This window comes from Leucoraja erinacea, chromosome 20, assembly GCF_028641065.1.
Source record: "Leucoraja erinacea ecotype New England chromosome 20, Leri_hhj_1, whole genome shotgun sequence".
Taxonomy (NCBI): domain Eukaryota; kingdom Metazoa; phylum Chordata; class Chondrichthyes; order Rajiformes; family Rajidae; genus Leucoraja; species Leucoraja erinaceus.
In genome coordinates this window covers 20,845,668-20,866,038 of record NC_073396.1, presented here as the reverse complement: position 1 = coordinate 20,866,038, position 20,371 = coordinate 20,845,668, and the positions used below count along the sequence as shown (strand labels likewise).

The 20,371-nt window shown below is 39.2% G+C and overlaps 2 protein-coding genes across 10 annotated transcripts in view; one reads left to right on the top strand and one right to left on the bottom strand.

Moving 5' to 3' along the window:
• usp42 (ubiquitin specific peptidase 42) overlaps positions 1 to 2,985 on the top strand; it is a 67,912-nt gene extending 64,927 nt beyond the window's left edge. For all 4 annotated transcript variants that reach the window (XM_055651580.1, XM_055651583.1, XM_055651581.1 and 1 more), the window contains one exon: positions 1,643 to 2,985. The gene's annotated coding sequence lies outside the window, so the exon portion shown is untranslated. The remainder of the gene's footprint in view (positions 1 to 1,642) is intronic.
• Positions 2,986 to 6,780: 3,795 nt separating this feature from the next.
• cyth3a (cytohesin 3a) overlaps positions 6,781 to 20,371 on the bottom strand; it is an 80,198-nt gene continuing 66,607 nt past the window's right edge. For all 6 annotated transcript variants that reach the window (XM_055651600.1, XM_055651602.1, XM_055651597.1 and 3 more), the window contains 4 exons: positions 16,088 to 16,164; positions 11,760 to 11,831; positions 10,000 to 10,154; positions 6,781 to 7,458 (listed from right to left, as the gene is read on the bottom strand). In XM_055651600.1, coding sequence (XP_055507575.1) covers positions 7,386 to 7,458; positions 10,000 to 10,154; positions 11,760 to 11,831; positions 16,088 to 16,164 — 377 coding nt within the window. In that variant the 3' untranslated portion in view covers positions 6,781 to 7,385. The remainder of the gene's footprint in view (positions 7,459 to 9,999; positions 10,155 to 11,759; positions 11,832 to 16,087; positions 16,165 to 20,371) is intronic.

Sequence of the window (20,371 nt, the reverse complement as noted above, 5' to 3'; positions counted from 1 at the left end):
GAGGTGAATGGGAGCCATATGCCTCTCCAACTCGCTGAGATTAGAGTCATACAGCATGATGGCATCTACACGAGTTCAAATTGCTAGCATTTAGCTCATATCCTTCTAAACCTACCCTATCCGTGTACCTGTCTAAATATTTCTTAAACTTTGTGATAGTACCTGCTTCAATTACCTCTTCTGGTGGGTTCTCCCTGCAACAGAAGAGTCGTATGGAATACATTGCTGGGTTAGAAGTGGAGGTCACCTTAAAGGGAGCAGAAAGAGTTGCTATGGCAGTGGGATTCTGGATTGCCTTTACATGGAGCTGGCATCAACTTAATGGACTATGTGGCTGCCTCCCCAGCTATGATCCTTCTGTGAGTAGGGCCATGTGTTGTGAATCAGGAACTCATCTCTGTTGTTACTCCAGGTATTTCCCTTGGCTCAGTGCCCGATTCCACTCCCAGAGACCCAGTGCCTTGATATCTTTGAACAAATTAGCTTTGCCTTCAATCACCGTACAATAAATTTCTTTCATTTTTAATATCAATAAACCTCCCATCCACTCTGGGGTATTTCACTGTTCTCTGCACACAAAAGGGAAGACCTAATGGAAGTGTATAAAATTATGAGGCATAGATGGAGTAGGCAGAACCCATTTCTCAGGATGGAAATGTCAAATACTGGGGGGCATAGCTTTGAGGGGGGCAAGGTTTAAGGGTGATGAGTGCCTGGAATGCGTTGTCAGGGGTGATAGTGAAAGGCAGGTATAACAGTGGCAATTAAGAGGCTTTTAAATAGGCATATGATTATGGAGGGATATGAATTATGTGCAAGCAGAGGAGACTAGGCATCATATTTGGCATGGACATTATGGGCCGAAGGGCCTGTTCCTGTGCTGTAGTCTTCTATCCACTAAAAAAAAATATTCCCTTGGGTGTGCAGTATCCTGTAATCACCGAGATCTTGCAGTGGCCCCTTTGCTTTCTTTTGAGTTTTTCGCATCCTTTATTAATTTGTGTGCCTGATTTCTGTTGATGAATGAATGCTCTGCCACAGTTTAGACAAGATGCAAGGCTTGTGTGGACTGTGAAGCTGCAGAACATCACACCAAGGAGGAAGTGGCCCAGTTTTCCTGCAGCTGTTTCCTGCTCTGCTCCCACGATAGAAACTGGGAAATCTACGGTAGGATGAGATCCAAACGTTGATGTGGAGACTCGAAGAACTGCAGATGCTGGTATCTTGAGTAAAGCACAAACTGCTAGAGTAACTCAGCAGGCCAGGCAGCAGCTATGGAAGGAATGGATTGGCGTTGGGGTCGAGGCCCTTCTTCAGACTCATTCAGTATCAGTCTGAAACATTACCCATCCATGTTCTCCAGAGATGCTGCCTGGAGTAACCTGACCCTTTGAGTTACTTCAGCACTTTATGTGTTTTAGTGTTAATCAGCATTTGCAGTTCCTTGTTTCTATAGCTGGATTGACTTTGCTGTCTGGCCCAACAACACAGCGTGGAAGGTGTACCATAATCTGCAAGTATTTATCACTAACACCAAGAATTTCAGTTTGGTGTTTGCACACAATTAATGGAACAGAGTCCTGGACAATGCAAATGTTTTAGTTCCTGCTGAGCCTAATTGTAATCTTCTGTCTTTTTTTAGATATCCACAAAATGTGACAAAACTTGCCAGAGTTCACACTTTGGGATCCGCACGCGGTGCTGTATTCCTCTAAATTACTGTACAGAACTTTACCAACCGGGTGGAAACACTTTTAGTTTTCTTCTTGGGGAGTTTTTTTAATTTACACGTTTAGTGAAAAAAAAATCCAAAAAGGATTGTTAGTTTCTGTTCCTTGATGAACACTGTACAAATACTGTATAAATAGCTGTAATATATAAATGGTCACCCTGATTTTTTTTTTTTTTTTTTTTTTAAATACTCGAATGCTGCTCACCCACAGACTCAGGTTTGATAACTACTCGTGTTATGTGTCATTTTTAGTGGTTAACTATCTGGTGCAAACTGGTGCGAAACACAAGGACCAGGAAACGGCTTCTTGGTGTGCAAGAATAGTGCGTTAGACTGTGAAATCATTGGTTTGTTTTAATAAACCGAGCACTAAATTTTATTTCACAAACCCAAAGTTTTTCTTTTCAAGAGCAAAAGCAGTCAAAGAGTAGAAGCAGAACAGTTTAGGCTAATGAGAGGAATCTCGACAGTGGCTTATTTGTACTGGGATCCTGTCTGAAACTAGAAACTTTTATAAGTCTTTTCAAAGTTAGATGGTCTGCAATACCAAATTCTGAGCATTTGTTCCAGTTCTCAAGATTTTTAATTTTAAACATGGTTTGTATAATTCTCGTCTTTTAAGTTCACAAATTATGATTTGTGTATGAAAACAAAAGGGCTTTAGAATGTAAATCTTTTTAGTGTTATTGTTTTAAAATGTTCCTTGGGGCAATGCTGTACTGAGATGTACATAGAGTATATTGTTTAAAAGAAAGAAGTGTAATTTAATCTGGACCATTGAATTTCTCGCCCTGGTTCGATCACACAAACTCCCGATGTGCATTTACGCTGGGTGTGGTCTACAGCAGGGCAGCAGTTGCCTTTATAGTGCATGAGATGCTTCCAGCCCCCATTACCAACTACAAGTCACTTTAAATGTTTCTAACTGCAGACAGAAACGGATCCTGCCAATAAATAGTAGAATTGAGACACACTCAAACTGTGACACCAGCTACATCAACTATGGTCCTGTATCAGGAAAACAAGTTAAAATAAAAATGTAATCTGTGTGATTCTTACAGGAAAGTGTGCGTGCGTGCGTGGGGGGGGGTGTGTGTGTGTGTGCGCGCGTGGTTCAGGGCTGTACTGAAGTGTGTTTAACTTTAATTGGGTTGGTCGAGAGATGGATAAATCACCTGCCCACATTGTACCGTAGCATGTGAAATTTGTAGAATGTAAAACAAGTAAAGCTGAAAGAACTGTATATAATACAAGGTGTTAATGCCTTTGCTTTCACAACACAGTGAGCATTCACATCAAAGCCCAAAGGCGGCTGAGCTTTTCTGTCGTGAGAGTTGTGGAAACTTCATTTAATCTTTCAGATATGATATTCCCTTATTCGTCATTTCATCTGTCTACCGGTTTCTTGCTGTAGATGGACAATGCTGCTTTATGTCGACTTTATTTGATCTTGCACATGGTTAAGCTGGCATATTGGAGGCTTGATCAAAAAACAGTGCTGGAGGAACTCAGTGGGTCAGGCAACATCTGTGGAGGGAATGGAGAGGTCACGTTTCGGGTCAGTGCCTTCATACCGATCGGAGTAGGGGGGAGGGGGGTGGAGGTGGATAGTGGTGCAGGAAACTGAAAGAGGTGGGGTGGGATCCAAGCCTGCCAATTGATAAGTGGATACAGGTGAGGGGGGTGATTGGCAGATTGGTGGAGATAGGCAAGGGGTGATGGGTATGGAGAGAAAAGGAGTGCAATGCAAAGCTGAAGGGAAGGATGTGGGTGGAACAAGACAGGTGAGGAGAGGAGGTTAAAAGGAAGATGTGCGATTCAGGGATGGGAGATGTGTACAAAGGAGAGGCAAGGTGCCGGGTAATTGGGTGGGAGATGTTGGTAGAAATGAATGTACACCAGGGTGGGGGCAATGTCCCCACATTACAGGCTTGGATGGATGAGTGTCCCATCAGCTACTGGGAGCAACATGTTCGCCCAGACTATAAATTCAGCCTTAACAAAAAGACAGAATTAAAGGCAAAGTTTACATTTACACATTGGGTTACGAGTCATCTGAGATCAGTGCCTCTGCTTTACAATAATTATTTTTGTGGTGGTAGAATTACAAATAATATGCATTGTAAAGGGAGTGTTCATCGCTTACCTAAGGTACCTAAAGATGCCGCCTGTTCTCACATACAAACATGGAACTGCAGTTGATGGTTTACATAAAAGGGCACAAAGAGCAGGAGTAACTCAATGGTTCAGGCAGCATCCCTGGAAAACATGGACAGGGTAGAATCCTAACCTGAATGGGCCACCTGCACATGTTCTCCAGAGATGCTACCTGACCTGCTGAATTACTCCAGCACTTTGTCCTTTTTCCTGTTCTTGGCCCTGCTTTCTGGGCCAGTGTCTCTTTCATCATGTGTAGCATTTTATTTCCATAGGACAATTATGTCCAAAAAGGATTTGATAATTAAAGCATTTTAGTTAACATATGCTTCCAGGTTCAAGAAAATGGCTTCCCCTCCCGTTATCAAACTTTCAAATGGACTATTGTATGCTACAGATTAATTCCTGATCTTCCAAACTACCTCATTGCAGCCCTTGCACTTTTTTTTTAATCTGCACTTTCTCTGTAGCTGTAAAGCTATATTCTGCACCCATCTTCTTTGCACTGCTGACATACGTAGGTGTGGTAAGATTTGACTGGGTAACATGTAAAGCAGAGGTTATTCCGGTATCTTGGTGCACGTGATAACCTGATGTAAGGTAAAGTAAATTTCCTCCTGGTGTTCTGGTAATGTATCATCTATGGGCAGACCTGTGAGTCTCAAAATCGCCATTCCTGTCTTCTGCAAATGTTGGACAACCTTATGATGTGTCTTTCGAAAAAACAATTTAGCTTCAAATTTTAGACCTGAGAGCCATATTTATTGGTGATTAATTCTTTAGAACAGGTTTTCTCTGGTTTGCTTGAAAAATAGACCAATTTAGTTGATCTCTACTGAATATTTGTCGTCAGGGAGGGTAGATGATGAGGGTTTGTGTGAACAGCATTAATGTTTGAGACTTGTGCTGAAAATGCTGCATTGAAATTAGTTCTGTCCATTTGCATGTATTATATTACTTTGTTGAGAGAGCAAGTGTTACATGTACCTGCTTGAATTTTCTAAAGACAAAGGGTCTGCTTCCAATTGCAATTTGCTTTAAAGCTTTGAAAGGAACAGGCTTTTAAGTCCAAATGAAAATTGATTCTTTTTGCATACATTTGGAAATAAAGTACCAAATTATTTGTACTTTCATTTCATGATCCACATTGAACAGGTTGTACTTTTTATTTTTAAAAAACAGCTTGTTCAATAAGTGACGTTGTGCAAGTTCAACATCTTGTACCCACCCTGAGTTTTGTTACTTTTATTGAATTGATGACAGCAATCTATGCCCCTAGTTTATATTCCATCAAAAATGTTCACACATGATTATAGATTGATGGAAGTTTATTCTCTCAATATAAAAAAAAATGAAGTTTAGTGAACTTCTGATGCTCAAAATCTGAAATAAAAATGTTTGATGCACTCGGGCGAGGCATTGCTTGTGGAAGATAAATAGTTTGTTTCAGATTTAGAGCACTTGCATTTTTCTTTAAAGGTTATAGAGTTCCACCCTAATTAGCTATCTGAAAAATGCTTGTTTTGATATTTAAAAGCAAAATACTGCTGGCAATTTGAAAAGTTCAAATTAATGGTCAGGTTGAAGCTTTTTCATCAATTTTAACCATTAGCTCTTTCTCTACAAATTGTGCCTGTCCTGCTAAGTATTTCACATTTCTGCTTGAGAAATATAATTTTATTTGGTCTCCTATAAATGTCTGTTATGCAAGAGCTATTTAAGGTATTGTGCTGTGCTTTATATATGCTTCCTCATAGCAACATTCTTGATATTCTGTACGTGTAAGTACTTCGTTGTTTTGGAATGTGGGATATGTTAAATGCTGAAGACTCCTCATATTTCCACCAAGAACAGAAACTACATTGCATGAAGCTACTCCTGCCTATAAAACCAGTTTAATTGGTAACTCTAAATTCGCTTGGAGATGAAGCATGAATGAGGTTCATCTCTTGGTGAGTTGATTATGGGATGTTTGTAATACTACTTATGTAAGGGCTTGCTGGGAACTAACTACTTCTGCTTCACATATACTGAAGTGTTAAAGCCATGAATAACTTGGAGCCATCTAGGGTCAACAAACAAATCTGATGACCACTACATACTGCAAAAGCTCACTGAGAATGATTTGGATGTATTAGGCTTAAAAACAAATTCAGAACCCTGCCAGCTGCACCAGTGATGAAAATGAGTCAGTCATATAATAGGGTAACAGGTCCTTCAGCTCAGCTTGGCCATTGTGACCAAGACGCTGCATCCAAGCAGGCCCTATTTGCCCACACCTGGCCCATGTCCCTCTAATCCATGTACCTGTTCATGTTAAATGTTATTAATATCATAGCTTCAATCACCACCCTCTAGAAAAAGTTGGTCCCCTGGTTCCTATTAATTATTTCTCCTCGTATCTTAAACCAACGCCCTCTAGTTCTTGATTACCCAACTCTGCGGTTTAAAAAAAAACTGCATTCATCCTATCGGTTCCTTGCAATGTGATGCCTCTACAAGATCGCCCCTCACCCTCCTGCACCCAAGGAATGAAGTCCTAAGCTGTCCCTATAGCTCAGGCCCTTGAGTTCTAGAAACATCCTCAAATCTTCTCTGCACACTTTCTAGCTGAATGATATCTTTCCTATAGAAAGCAATCTAAGACAGAAAAAAATGACAGAAAATTCTGGCACGTACAAGGGATGCTTTTTTTTATTCCTAATTATAATAGGTTTTATTTCTACAAGCCATTAACAATAGTTTTAACTGGTATCGCAATGTTAGTATCAATAAAGCAATCTCTACAATATTTACACATAATTTAAAAGGTTTAGATTTTTTAAACAATTACAATACAAACATTTTTGCAATTGCACTAAGAAAATAAATATACAATTTTTACCACAATGTGGTGCAGATTATATTAAATAAAGTTCTTGCCAAGAACTTTTGGTTCCATTTCCCCTTTGTGCCAAATACAGCACATGGATCTCTGGGTGTAAGAATGATTAGTGCTCTTGTCTGTTTTTATTCTTTTTAACAAAGAGCTTAGTACAACTGTTTATAATAAATCAGTCACATTTCTTGGACTTTCAAATTAATACTTGATTATAGTTTTGACTATAAACTATGATGGAAAGTAGTGTTTCCTTGTGTACAGCCTCCTATTGCAGATCAACTCAACCATCCCTGCTCCCATCTCAGACCAGCTGAGATAGAAGTGCCCGAGACATCTCTTCCCCACCTACAAAAAAGAAATTAGTGTGCAAAAGTCTTTTTTTCTGAAAAGTAGAATTTCACACAGCTGTGCATGATTTCTTGTCAGACATTGTGTTCAAACACTTTTTAAAAGCAAGACTTTTCTATAAACCTAGACAGAGGAATGTCTGATCAACTCCAATCACAAGGACCTAGGTCAGGTGGATTTCTTCATTTCTTGCACTATAAAGCTTCCAAAGACTGGTGTGTTTCAAACAGATCGGCACCTGCTAGGCACGAATCGGTTTCCCTGCGGTTACTTCTTGTTGGCTATTCTTCTTTTTCTGGTGGCCAGCATGTCGTAGAAGGGGTCTTTGCTAATACTTGCCCTGGAAGCAGAAAACAATATCAGGCCCCGACAACTCTCAGTACATTCAGAGATACTAAAACAAAACTGCTAGAAAACATCTGTGTATGTCTGAAATCTGCTCCTAAATGCCACAAACAGTGCCCCCTCCATAATGTTTGGGAGAAAGACATTTATTTGCCTCTGTACTCCACAATTTATGATTTGTAATAGAAAAAAATCACATGTGGTTAAAGTGCACATTGTCAGATTTTATTAACGGGTATTTTTATGCATTTTGGTTTCACCATGTAGAAATTACAGCTGTGTTTATACATAGCCCCCCCATTTCAGGGCACCATAATGTTTGGGACACATGGCTTCACAGGTGTGTTTCATTGCTTCTTTAATGCAGGTATAAGAGACTTCTCAGTGCCTAGTCTTTCCATCACATTTTGAAACTTTTATTGCTATTTATCAACATGAGGACCAAAGTTGTGCCAATGAAAGTCAAAGGAGCAATTATGAGACTGAGAAACAAGAATAAAATTGTTCCAGAGACATCAGGCAAACCTTAGGCTTACCAAAATCAACTGTCTGGAACATCATTAAGAAGAAAGAGCGCTGGCGAGCTTACGAATCGCAAAGGGACTAGCAGGCCAAGGAAGACCTCCACAGTTGATTACAGAAGAATTATCTCTATAATAAAGAGAAATCCCCCAAAACCTGCCCAACAGATCAGAAACCCTATTCAGGAGTCAGGTGTGGATTTACTGTCCGCAGAAGACTTCATGAGCAGAAATACAGAGGCTTCACTGCAAGATGCAAACCACTAGTTAGTCACAAAAATAGGATGGCCAGGTTACAGTTTGCCAAGAAGTGCTTAATAGAGCAACCACAGTTGTGGAAAAAGGTCTTGTGGACAGATGAGGCAAAGATTAACATATCAGAGTGATGGCAAGAGCAAAGTATAAAGGAGAGAAGGAATTGCCCAAACCATACGTGAAACGTGGTGGGTGTGTTATGGTCTGGCATGTATGGCTGGTGAAGGTACCTGCTCACTTATCTTCATTGATGATACAATTGCTGACGGTAGCATAATGAATTCTGAAGTGTAGAGTCACATCCTATCTGCTAAGGTTCCCAAGTTCAAACAAATGTTTCCAAACTCATTGACTGGCGGTTCATTCTACAGCAAGACAATGATCCCAAACATACTGCTAAAGCATCAAAGAAGTTTTTCAAAGCTTATAAAATGGTAAATTCTTGAGTGGGCAAGTCAATCACCCGATCTGAACCCAATTGAGCATGCCTTTTATATGCTGAAGAGAAAACTGAAGGGGACTAGCCCCCAAAACAAGCATAAGCTAAAGATGGCAGCAATACAGGTCTGAGAGAGAGATGTCCATGAATCACAGACTTCAAGCAGTCATTGCATGCAAAGGATATACAACAAAATACTAAACATGACTACTTTCATTTACATAACATTGCTGTGTCCCAAACATGGTGCCCTGAAATGGGGGAGACCAAGTATAAACACTGCTGTAATTTACACATGGTGAAACCAAAAATAATTTAAAATTGCCTTTATTAAAATCTGACAATGTGCACTTTAACCACATGTGATTTTTTTTCTATTATAAATCTCAAATTGTGTAGTACAGAGGCACTCATTTGTTTTAAGCCTGATAGTGTGAGCCACCCTGCCAGAGGTTAAGGAGAAAGACATGATAGAAATATACAAAACTGAAAGGCATAAAGGGTAGACAGTTGGAACCTTTTCCCCAGGGTGGAAATGTCAAAGACTATAGAGGGCAGAACTTTAAGGTGAGAGGGACAACGTTTTATGATGTGTTCTTTCTTCGTTGTTTTTACACAGTGGTGGGTGCCTGGAATGCGCTGCCAGTGGTGGGATATGAAGTGATATGGATCACGTGCACACAGAGACTTGGCATGGACAGTATGGGCCAAAGGGCTTGATCTGTGCTGTCTTATTTCTAAGCCATTCACTCTTCCCCACCACCCCTCCTCCCAATTGTGAATAAGTGCTGACTGCTTCAGGCAGGTCGACCTCACTGTGATCCAACCCACAGCCGCAACAGGTGCTTGCTCTTCTGAAGCAGCCATGAAGGTTAGTTGAACAGGCAGCCAGAAAGTCTAAAGAAGCAGTGGGGAAGATTGAATGGGGGGGGGGAAACCTTAATGTCAGATCAATTAATACATTTTTTTTAAATCCAACTTTGGGTCCCTGTTGGATTGCCTCAGGCTGATCAATTTACAATGTTCACAGGTGACGCAAGACACTGCAGATGCCGTAATCTTGAACAAACACAGTGCTGGAGGAACTCAGCAGGCCAGGCCGATGCTATGCTGTCTGACCCACTGTTCCTCCAACACTTTCACACAATATTTAGTTCAGAGCTTCATTGGAAACCCTTGGACTATCTTTAATTGGACTTTACCTTACACTAAATGTTAACAAGTTTACAATGACTCTGTTTTGTGATGTTCCACTGGCTTGAGTAGCACTTAATTCCTTTTACTAAAAGGACAGCGTGCCCAGCCCCATTAAACAACGTACTTGATTGATTTTATCCACTCTTCCTTCTCCTCTGGGGTTGGTGCTGAAATTCGATACACAACATGGTTGCCTTCGACCACGCGCCCATCAGCTTCAGTCTTGCAGGCTTTGATAACCTGGCCTTTGTGGCTGGGGTTGAAGAGCTCAAAGCAGTTCTAGAGGGGGCAGAGAAGAGCAACAGGCCGTCAATAAACCATCCGTTAAAAAGGGCAGCACAAGTATCCCATTGACACTCATTCCCATGTCTTACTGCAGTGAGCTCCCATCAGAACAATGACTGCTCACAGCTAAAACAACAAATCCAGCCAGCCAGAATTACCATCAGCTTAAATCAAGTAAAGTTCAGTGGCCAAGAGGGACAGACATGGAAACAAGGAACTGCAGGTGCTAGAATCTTGAGTAAAACAATATCTTGGAGGAACTCGGCATGTCAGGCAGAATCTGCAGAAGGCATGGACAGACGACATTTTGGCCCAAAACATCACAAATCCATGTTCTACGATACTGCCTGGCCTGCTGAGTTACTCTAGCACTTTACATCCTTTTGTGTAAACCAGCACCTGCAGTTCCTTGTTTCTATCACTTGCCAGATTTTGTCTCGTCCCCACCTCTTCACCAACTTACTCTCTTCTCCCCACTCCAGCACTTTGTGTCCATCCTTGGACAGGGCTTAAAAAAATGTAACCTGATTTGACCCAGGATATTAAAAAGGAGATTGGAGGGTTTTTTTTTTTTAATTTAAAGGAATCATATGGTCTAAAATAAGCAGGGAAGAAAAAGCCTCAGGAATATTGTCCTGAGACACTACTAGTATCAGTGAGTTGTTGGACACAGTAGTCCCAGCTACCTGACAACATTCACCCATAGAATCTCCTCTGATCGCTCACCAAAGTGTGGAACTTGCTGAATCTGAGTGCCCCTTTCATATCTGTTGAATACTGTCTCAGGATCAACAAGATATACAACTATGGCGATAAATGGAGTGTGAATTTCTGTTTGTTAATTTGCTGTTTCAAATAGGTTATCTGGAATGTTGGAGGTTGAGGGGAGACCTGATAGCAATATCAAATTATTAGGGTAGTCAGTCAACTTTTTCAATGATTAAATTGCATAGGTTTAAGATGAGGGGCAAGTTTTATTTATATAGAGTGGTGTGTGCCTGGAACGCACTGCCAGGGGTTTAGTTTAGTTTAGAGATACTGCGTAGAAACAGGCCCTTCAGCCCACACCAACCAATGATCCCCGCATATTAACGCTGCACCCACTAGGGACAATTTACACTTACACCAAGCCGATTAACCTAAAAACCTGTATGGCTTTGGGGTGGTGGAGACAGATTCGGTAGTGGCGTATAAGGGGCTTTTAGATAAGCGCATGGATATGGATGACATGCAGGCAGAGGAGATGAGTTTAACTTGGGTTCTTGTTCATCACAGACATTGTGGGCTGAAGGACCTGTTCCTGTGCTGTACCATCAGTATGTGGCATTGTCTAAAGTTCCCAAGACAGTAAAAATGTTAAAACATAAAACAAGGCTTATAAGAGCCCGACACAAGAACCCTCGTAAGATCAGGGCTTGGGATAACAGTTTATCAGAACTTTAATGTTTAGAATTTGAACAACATTCATCTCTGGTGTAAAAGACCATCACTTGCACATTTAAATAATTTAAAGAAATATTTGGGAAGTATTTTCTCAAATTCTCTCACTGGCCAACGTCACTCACAAATCAACAGTAGGAAGTAAAAACCAACACTCACAGGCTTTCTTGGATCTTCAACTTCCCGGATGCTGAGATTCTCCAAAGGAATTATTCCTCGAGGTTCTTTGTCCTGCGATTAAAAGTATTTATTTTGACAACCTGATAGGCAATCATAATCAGCAGTGCTGTGGACTGCACAGCACTAACTCAGCTAGCTGTGTCTCACGGCCAGTGCTTGCATGTTCCACAACGGCACCGAGCCCAAATCGTCAATGCCAACCAAGTTGGTCAGAAGGGTCTCGATCCTATCCATGTTCTCCAGAGATGCTGCCTGACCCCGCTGAGGTAAACCAGCATCTGCATTTGTGACTACCCGTCCATGCTCGACCCATTTGCCCACGTTTGATCCATATCCCCCTGAACATTACCTAAATGCCTCAACACACCATCCTCTGGAAAAAGTTGTCCTTTAGGTTCCCATTAAATCTTCCCCCTCTTAATCGAACTTAATCGAATTTTATCGGCAAGAGTAATAAGACTATTCCAAATTACAAAACAGGAACATTTTGAGTTTGGTGACAAGCCACATAAACTTTTAGCTCGCCAATTGAAAAAACAAGAAAGGGAAAATACTATAACCAAAATTAAATCAGAGAAAGGCGAATTACTAATATTACCTAAAGATATTAATAATAGATTTGCCCAATTTTACCAAAACTTATATACATCTAAAATTAAAATAGAAGATAGTAAAATAAAAACATTTCTAGATAACTGTAATCTTCCAATACTGGACCCTTTGGAACAAGAGGAACTAGGAGCCCAAATTACAATCAAAGAAATAAGTGAAACAATAAAATCGTTGAAAAATGGTAAGACACCGGGACCAGATGGTTTTAATAATGAATTTTATAAAAAATTTCAGGAGATAACGGCCCCTTATTTATTTAATTTATACTCCCATGCTTTTAAAGAAAACAAACTACCTGAAACACTAACAGAATCAACTATTACGCTTATTCCAAAAAAAGATAAAGATTTAGAAGATCCGGGCTCGTACAGAGCTATATCACTTTTAAATACAGATCAGAAAATTTTAGCAAAGATTTTAGCAAGTAGATTAAGCAAATATATTAGTAAACTGATAAACCCTGATCAAACGTGGTTTATACCTAAAATGGACTCATTTAAAAGTCATGAGACATCTAGTTAATATAATGTACTCGCATAAAGTAGAGGAAGAAGATATATCAATTATTTCTTTGGATGCAGAGAAAGCATTTGATCAGGTAGAGTGGCAATACTTATATAAAGTACTACAAAAATTTAACATGGGAGAGAATTTTATAACATGGGTAAAATTATTATATGATAAACCGATGGCAAGAATTTTAACTAATAACATGTTATCTCAAAAATTCCAACTATCAAGGGGTAATAGGCAGGGATGTGCACTATCACCCCTGCTATTTGCCCTTATGATAGAACCCCTGGCTGAAAGTATAAGAATTCATCCGAATATTCAGGGCTATAATACCAGGGACTCAAAGAATAAAATCTCATTATATGCAGACGATATACTTTTATATATTACAAAGTCACAAACGAGCATACCAAATTTATTAAACTTAATAGAGGAATTTGGGTCTTTTTCTGGATATAGAATAAACTGGAACAAAAGCGAAATCATGACATTAAAACCTCAAGAACCTACACACTTACTGAAGTTCCCCTTTAAAATCGCAACAGAAAAATTTAAATATTTGGGTATTCAGATTACTAGAAAATATAAAGCATTATTCAATGCTAATTTCATACCTTTATTAAATAAACTTAATACACGGATTAAATTTTGGAAAACACTTCCCTTATCATTATTAGGTAGAATAAATGCAATAAAAATGATCTTCTTACCACAATTACTATACCTATTTCAGTCTATACCGGTATATATACCAAAATATTTTTTTAAAAAATTAGACTCTAACATTACAAATTATATTTGGGACTATAAATCACATAGAATCACAAAAAAACACTTATGTAAACCAAAAGAGGTCGGGGGACTTTCACTTCCGACTTTTATGTATTATTACTGGGCAGTGCATATTAAGAATATGATTTATTGGTTGGATAGTTCTACACAACAGACAGAATGGATAAAAATGGAGAAGGAGGATTGTCATCCTTGTAATATAGGAACGATCCTCTTTTCCCCCAAAAAACTGAATAACACAATATATAAGAAGAACCCAATTATATATGGTACAATAAGAATTTGGAAACAAATAAAATTATCTTTAAAATTAAGAAATCTATCACTGTTAATGCCAATTGCGAATAACCCTTTATTTAAACCATCTCTTATTGATAAGACATATAACCAATGGGAAAGTCTCGGAATTAGAAGGATCAGGGATATGTACGAAACAGGAAACCTACTATCATTCCAACAACTACAATTAAAATTTAAATTGAAAAACAACCAATATTTTAAATATCTTCAGATTTGCGACTTTGTGAAAAAATATATACAAGGATATCAAAAAGTAACTCCTGACTTATTGGAAGAAGCAATGAATATTGAAGCTGACTCACAAAAATTAATATCCTATTTATATAATAGTATTCTAAATATAGACCTACCATCGACAGAGGTACTTAGAGAAGAGTGGGAACGGGAATTAATGATAAAAATTACGAAGGTTAAATGGGAAAAATACCTGATATATATTCACAAATGTTCAATTAATGTAAGACATAATCTAATACAATTTAAAATTGTACATAGATTATATTATTCAAAAACAAGATTGAACAAATTTTATCCAAATATATCCGCCACTTGTGATAAATGTCTAGCCCAAAAGGCAACTATAACACACTCCTTAGTTTCCTGCATAAAACGTTATAGATTTTGGAATTATATTTTTGAAATACTTACAAAATTATTCAAGACAAGAATGGAACCTAATACTGAAATGATTATATTTGGTGTAATGGAAGATGGGAATAAATTGAACACATCTCAAAATCTATTCCTTAATTATGGTTTAATAATAGCAAAAAAATTAATACTTAAATTTTGGAAGGGTACATCAATACCAACGCTTAAAATGTGGATTGCAAGTATGTTGGACACCGCTCATCTTGAGGAAATGCGATTCCTCCTAATGGATAAATCAGACCAATTCATAACGAGTTGGTCTCCATTCGTCGTTTTTTTGGAATCATATGGTGCAACACAATTGTAAAAAATAACTGTTTCAGGACTGGACGAGGGTTGGTCAAGACTATAAATAATTATCTCCTTTTCTTTTCACTATTTTCTCTCTCAACTTTCTTCATTTACTCGTTTTCTTTCTTCACACACTATATATTTCACATTTTTCTATCCTTTACTATCTAACCTCTTTTTCTTATTCTCATCTTTTTTCAATGTAACAAAAAAAAAAGAAGTTGTACATAAAATGTATTATGAAAATATATATTAGGCACTTTGGTGCCATATGACTGTGCTTACTTCTAATAAAATAAAATAAAAAAAAATAAAAAATTAAAAAATCTTCCCCCTCTCACCTCAAACACGTGTCCTCTACTTGATTCTCCTACCGTGGGAAAAAAAAACTACATTCACCCCATCTATTCCCCTCATAGTTTTTTTGATACACCTCTATACCTCAGCTTCATACACTCCAAGCAATACAATCCTTGCTCGCCCAACTTCTCCCTATAATTCAGCGAGTCCTGTCAACTTCCTCAGTAATCTTCCCTGCATCCTTTCCAACTTAATGGCATTATTCCTATAGCAGGGTGGCCAAAACCAAATACAATGCTCCAGGTTCAGCCAGAGCAATGTTGTGTACAACTGCAACATAACATCCTAACTTCTGTGGAGACACATGAATGGCAGATGCTGGCTTTTTTTTTTTTTTTTTTTTTAAACGTGCTGGAGTAACTCAGCAGGTCAGGCAGCATCTATGGAGGACATGGATCGGTGATGTTTCAGGCTGAAACCAGATAGTTTGTGGGATCTTTTTACCCACTGGTTGGCATGAATCCCGAATTAAAAGGATAATCAGACTGCACGAAGCACTTCACTGAAAGATCTATCCAAGAACTCCAGAGATTGCCTGGCCCTGCTGAGTTACTCCAGCACTTTGTGCTTTTTTTAAATTCTATCATCTATACTCAAATGTTATTAATGATGAACACCAGCATACCGAAAGCCATCTTTACCTTCGCTAGTGCTGATCCATACCAATAAAATCTACCACACATCAAATATTTGATCACCCATTTGTAATTGAGTCAATTAAGGATGGTGGTTTCCTTGAAAAGATATTTAAAATTACTGCTCCACAGACGGACTGCACAAAAACTTACCGTTGTGTATTCAAAGTAATAGAGGCAATTATCTGTGAGAATGAACCATCGGCGCTTCCATGTTTTCACTCTTCCCCCTGAAGTAGACAAGTTTTGAAAAGGAAAAACTAAAATTAACACCTCAGCTTTGAGACTTGTTGGTATATTTTTACATTGTGTGTACATATCAAAGACGAGTAATACAATCCACCTGCGCGTTATGTAAAAGTCCAAGGATTCTTGCTCTAGAGTTCCATCTAGGTTCTCCTGTGATCCTCTATGACATTCCGTGTAGTTAACCTCCCCTCAATTCTCTAGCAAAGACGTACAAATACTAAACCTATAAATACAGGAATGAGCTGGGTTTGCCCAAGAATTAAACCATTTCTTTTTCACCTGCGTTACCTCTCCCTGTGAAGGCTGGTTACAACAGCTGAAACTAGTCCAAACCACTAGGTGTTCCAATGGGTAATGGATCTTCAATCAACCCTTTCTGAAAGAACCATTCCATGCAGTTTTTGTTTTAAACTTTGAATCTCATTTCCTCTACCAACGTCTGCAGCCATTTTGTGACGAGACAAATGGTGATTTAATCTGATCAACTCTGATCGTTAAAATAAATAAGAGCCAAAGCACAGACGAAAACATTGACACAGAATGCAGTCCAATCTGACCGTGATCAGCGCTCTCTAGCTCTGCCTTGTACACCATTCTCAACCTTCCACAGATTCTTTGCTCTGGGACAGGACGTCTGACAGAGATGTGGCCCGGACTCAAGGGCCTCAGCTCCATGAAGAGTTTGGGTGGGCTAGGACTTTATTCTTTGGAGCATAAGAGGCCGAGTGGTGATCTTACAGAGATATACAGGATCATGAGGGGAATCGCACAGTCTTTTACCCAGAATAGGGGACTCAAGATCCAGAGGACATGGATTTAGTGAGGAGCAAGATTTAATAGGAACCAGAGGAGCAACTCTTTCACTCAGGGGGGTATAGAGTAAATGGAATGATCTGCCAGAGGCAGTAGTTGAGGTGCATGGGAGGAGTTGATGACAATGTGAGGAAAATAAAAGTGGAATTAAATTAACTGGGTGGCTGATGGCCAACACACTCAATGAGCCAAAGGGCCTGTTTCTGTGGTATACCTCTTGTGAATCTCATTACATCACCCTTTCACAGTCAATGCATTATTTACTTTCAGTGTAAAAATATTCACCCTACACTTCTAACCTTCTCCAGTATTTATCAGAATATCATGCCTTCCGTTCATTAACATCCACAAGTGGAATAGAATTCACAACAGGCAGACTTACTTTGAGCACCACTATTAAACCTTTCCCTGCTCTTTGGAAAAGCTCCAGCTTGCCTGGGCTAAACACACCCCGCAGTATCTGCCCCAATACCTCTCGCACCTCTGCGTCCATGATAAAGTGCGATGTAAGAACTGATATTACTCCAGCTGTCTAACCAACAATTTAGCGTTAACACTTTTAAAAAATGTTGCTATTCATCCAGCCAAATATATTGTGTAACCACATGTGGTTCTCAGCAAGACTCCAACCAAATAGGAAGAAATCTAACCATTGAGAGTAAAATTTGTGAAAGCTGGTTGCAATCTATACCTAATGAAATGGCAGATTCCTTTAAACAAGCCATGCTCTGATGAATCTCAATGGGCCAACAACTCGTGCACCATGTTCTAATGCTTCCATTCCAGAGTAACAAGCAAATTAAATATTTATTCAGTGGATCTATTTGACATACATTTTTTTTTTTTTAAGTTGGATAAGGTAGGTGTTCTATAAAGCCATGGGCAGTTCATCATCAGCAAGCATTCTTTGATCATGGTTAACTAGGCAAAGTTTCAGTTAGCTTTAGTGGAAGAGAAAGCTGGTTAAAATGTTAAGACGCATCTTACTGGCGACTTTAATTCTGAATATTACCGGTTGTGGCGAGAAGTTAACTGCATTTCAACATCCAAGCTGAATGAATTGTCAAAGAGCAAATAATTGTGTGAAGTGCCTGCTGCACATTATTGCATGCAGAGGAGGGATTGCAAGTACAGCACAATTTGTTTCGATCAGGGATTTCTCCCTCCTTGATGTCCCACTCCCGACCGGCACTCGTGTTGGGCCAAATGATACGTGTGCTGCCCCTGTGTAATCTGGAAAATACACTTAGCCGTTGTTGAGAAATACGACTCAAACGGAATTAGTACGAGGGGCACAGAATAGACAACAGCAAAGCATTTCACCAATTTTATCCAAAAGAATTTCCTCTTGGCAATCACCAAAGTCCCAACGGTCAAAGATTGAGCATCTTGCAAATGAATATGCTTTGTGAAATACTGTAGGAACACAGCAGAAAGTTGTGAAGAGTCAAGAGGGAAATTACAACCAGATAGGTTGAAGGCCGATCGCAGAAGGCACCTCACAACAATATTTTCTTGCTTCTCACAACAAGAAGGGAGAAAACAAAAGTGTTGCAACAGACTCGAGGGTCTGGAAGATCTTCAGTACATACCTCCTAATGCAGAATAAGCAGAGACAGCCAGTCATAGAACAGAAAGGTGACAGGTCATAGGCCATAAGGAAAACAAGAAGGCACATTTAAGCCAATTTTATTTTTTTAAAAGCCACAGCAAACAAACAAACACACAAACCAATAGGAAAATCACAAGTAATGCAAGAAAATTAAAGACATGCACAAATTATAATCCTTGAGGATGCCATTTGTTTCTTATGTAGAAAGTTGGAAGACCTGAACCAACACAATAAGCTTCACATCACGCCCAGGAAATACAACTCGCGTCGTGTGGTTAAGTTGCGATTTTGCAACATTTCTCATGTTTATTTTTAAATAATGGATCTGTACATCAAGTGTGGGATTCATACAATGAACATGGTAGGAATACTTTGTTTCAACACAGCTCAACAATGCCTCCCTACAAAAAATATCCTGATTCACCGATGGAACAAAATGAAGGTTACAGTGACATTTCATACAGATTGACATTCTCCACATGTTGACAAGGCTGAGCCAGGCTTCTGGGGTTAGAGTTGGACAATGAAGAACAAGATTCACCTCTCCATCACCTTTAAGCCACCCCCTCCCCCAGTGCTTATCAACCAATTAAATATTTTTTAGGGGTAGTCATTGATTCAAATGTAGAAATACGGTGGAGGATTTGTCTACAGTAAGATCCCACTGGCATGAATGTGAGACGGGTCTAAACATGTCAAGTGCTGGCGTAACTCGGTGAGTCAGTTGACATCTCTGGAGAGCATGGATACCATGCCCTCCATAATGTTTGGGACAATGACCCATCATGTATCTATTTGCCTCTGTACACCACAATTTGAGATTTGTAATAGAAATAAACCACGTGATTAAAGTCAATCAATCAATCAGATTTATTCATCACATACACAATTAAGTGCAGTGAAATGAACTTGCACATTGTCAGATTTTATTAAAGGCCATGTTTATACATTTTGGTTTCACCATGTAGAAATTACAGCTGTGTTTATACACAGTCCCCCCATTTCAGGGCACCATAATGTTTGGGACACATGGATTCACATGCGTTTGTAATTGCTCAGGTGTGTTTAATTGCCTCCGTAATGCAGGTATAAGAGAGCTCTCAGCACCTAGATTCTTTCCTCCAGCCTTTCCATCACCTTTGGAAACTTTTATTGCTGTTTATCAACATGAGGACCAAAGTTGTGCCAATTAAAGTCAAATAAGTCATTATGAGACTGAGAAAGAAGAATAAATTTGTTAGAGACATCAGCCAAACCCATAGGCTTTACCAAAATCAACTGTTTGGAACATCATTAAGAAGAAAGAGAGCACTGGTGAGCTTACTATTCGCAAAGGGACTGGCAGGCCAAGGAAGACCCTCAAAGCTGACGACAGAAGAATTCTCTCTATAATAAAGAAAAATCCCCCTGTTCGACAGATCGGAAACACTCTTCGAAGTCAGGTGTGGATTTGTCAATGACTACTGTCCACACTGTCAATTCTTGAGTGGCCAAGTCAATCACCAATCTGAACCCAATTGAGCATGCCATTTATATGCTGAAGAGAACAATGAAGGGGACTAGCCCCCAAAATAAACATAAGCTAAAGATGGCTGCAATACAGGCCTGACAGAGCATCACCAGAGAAGACACCCAGCAACTGGTGATGTCCATGAATTGCAGACTTCAAGCAGTCATTGCATGTAAAGGATATGCAACAGAATACTAAACATGACTACTTTCCTTTACATGACATTGCTATGTCCCAAACATTATGGTGCCCT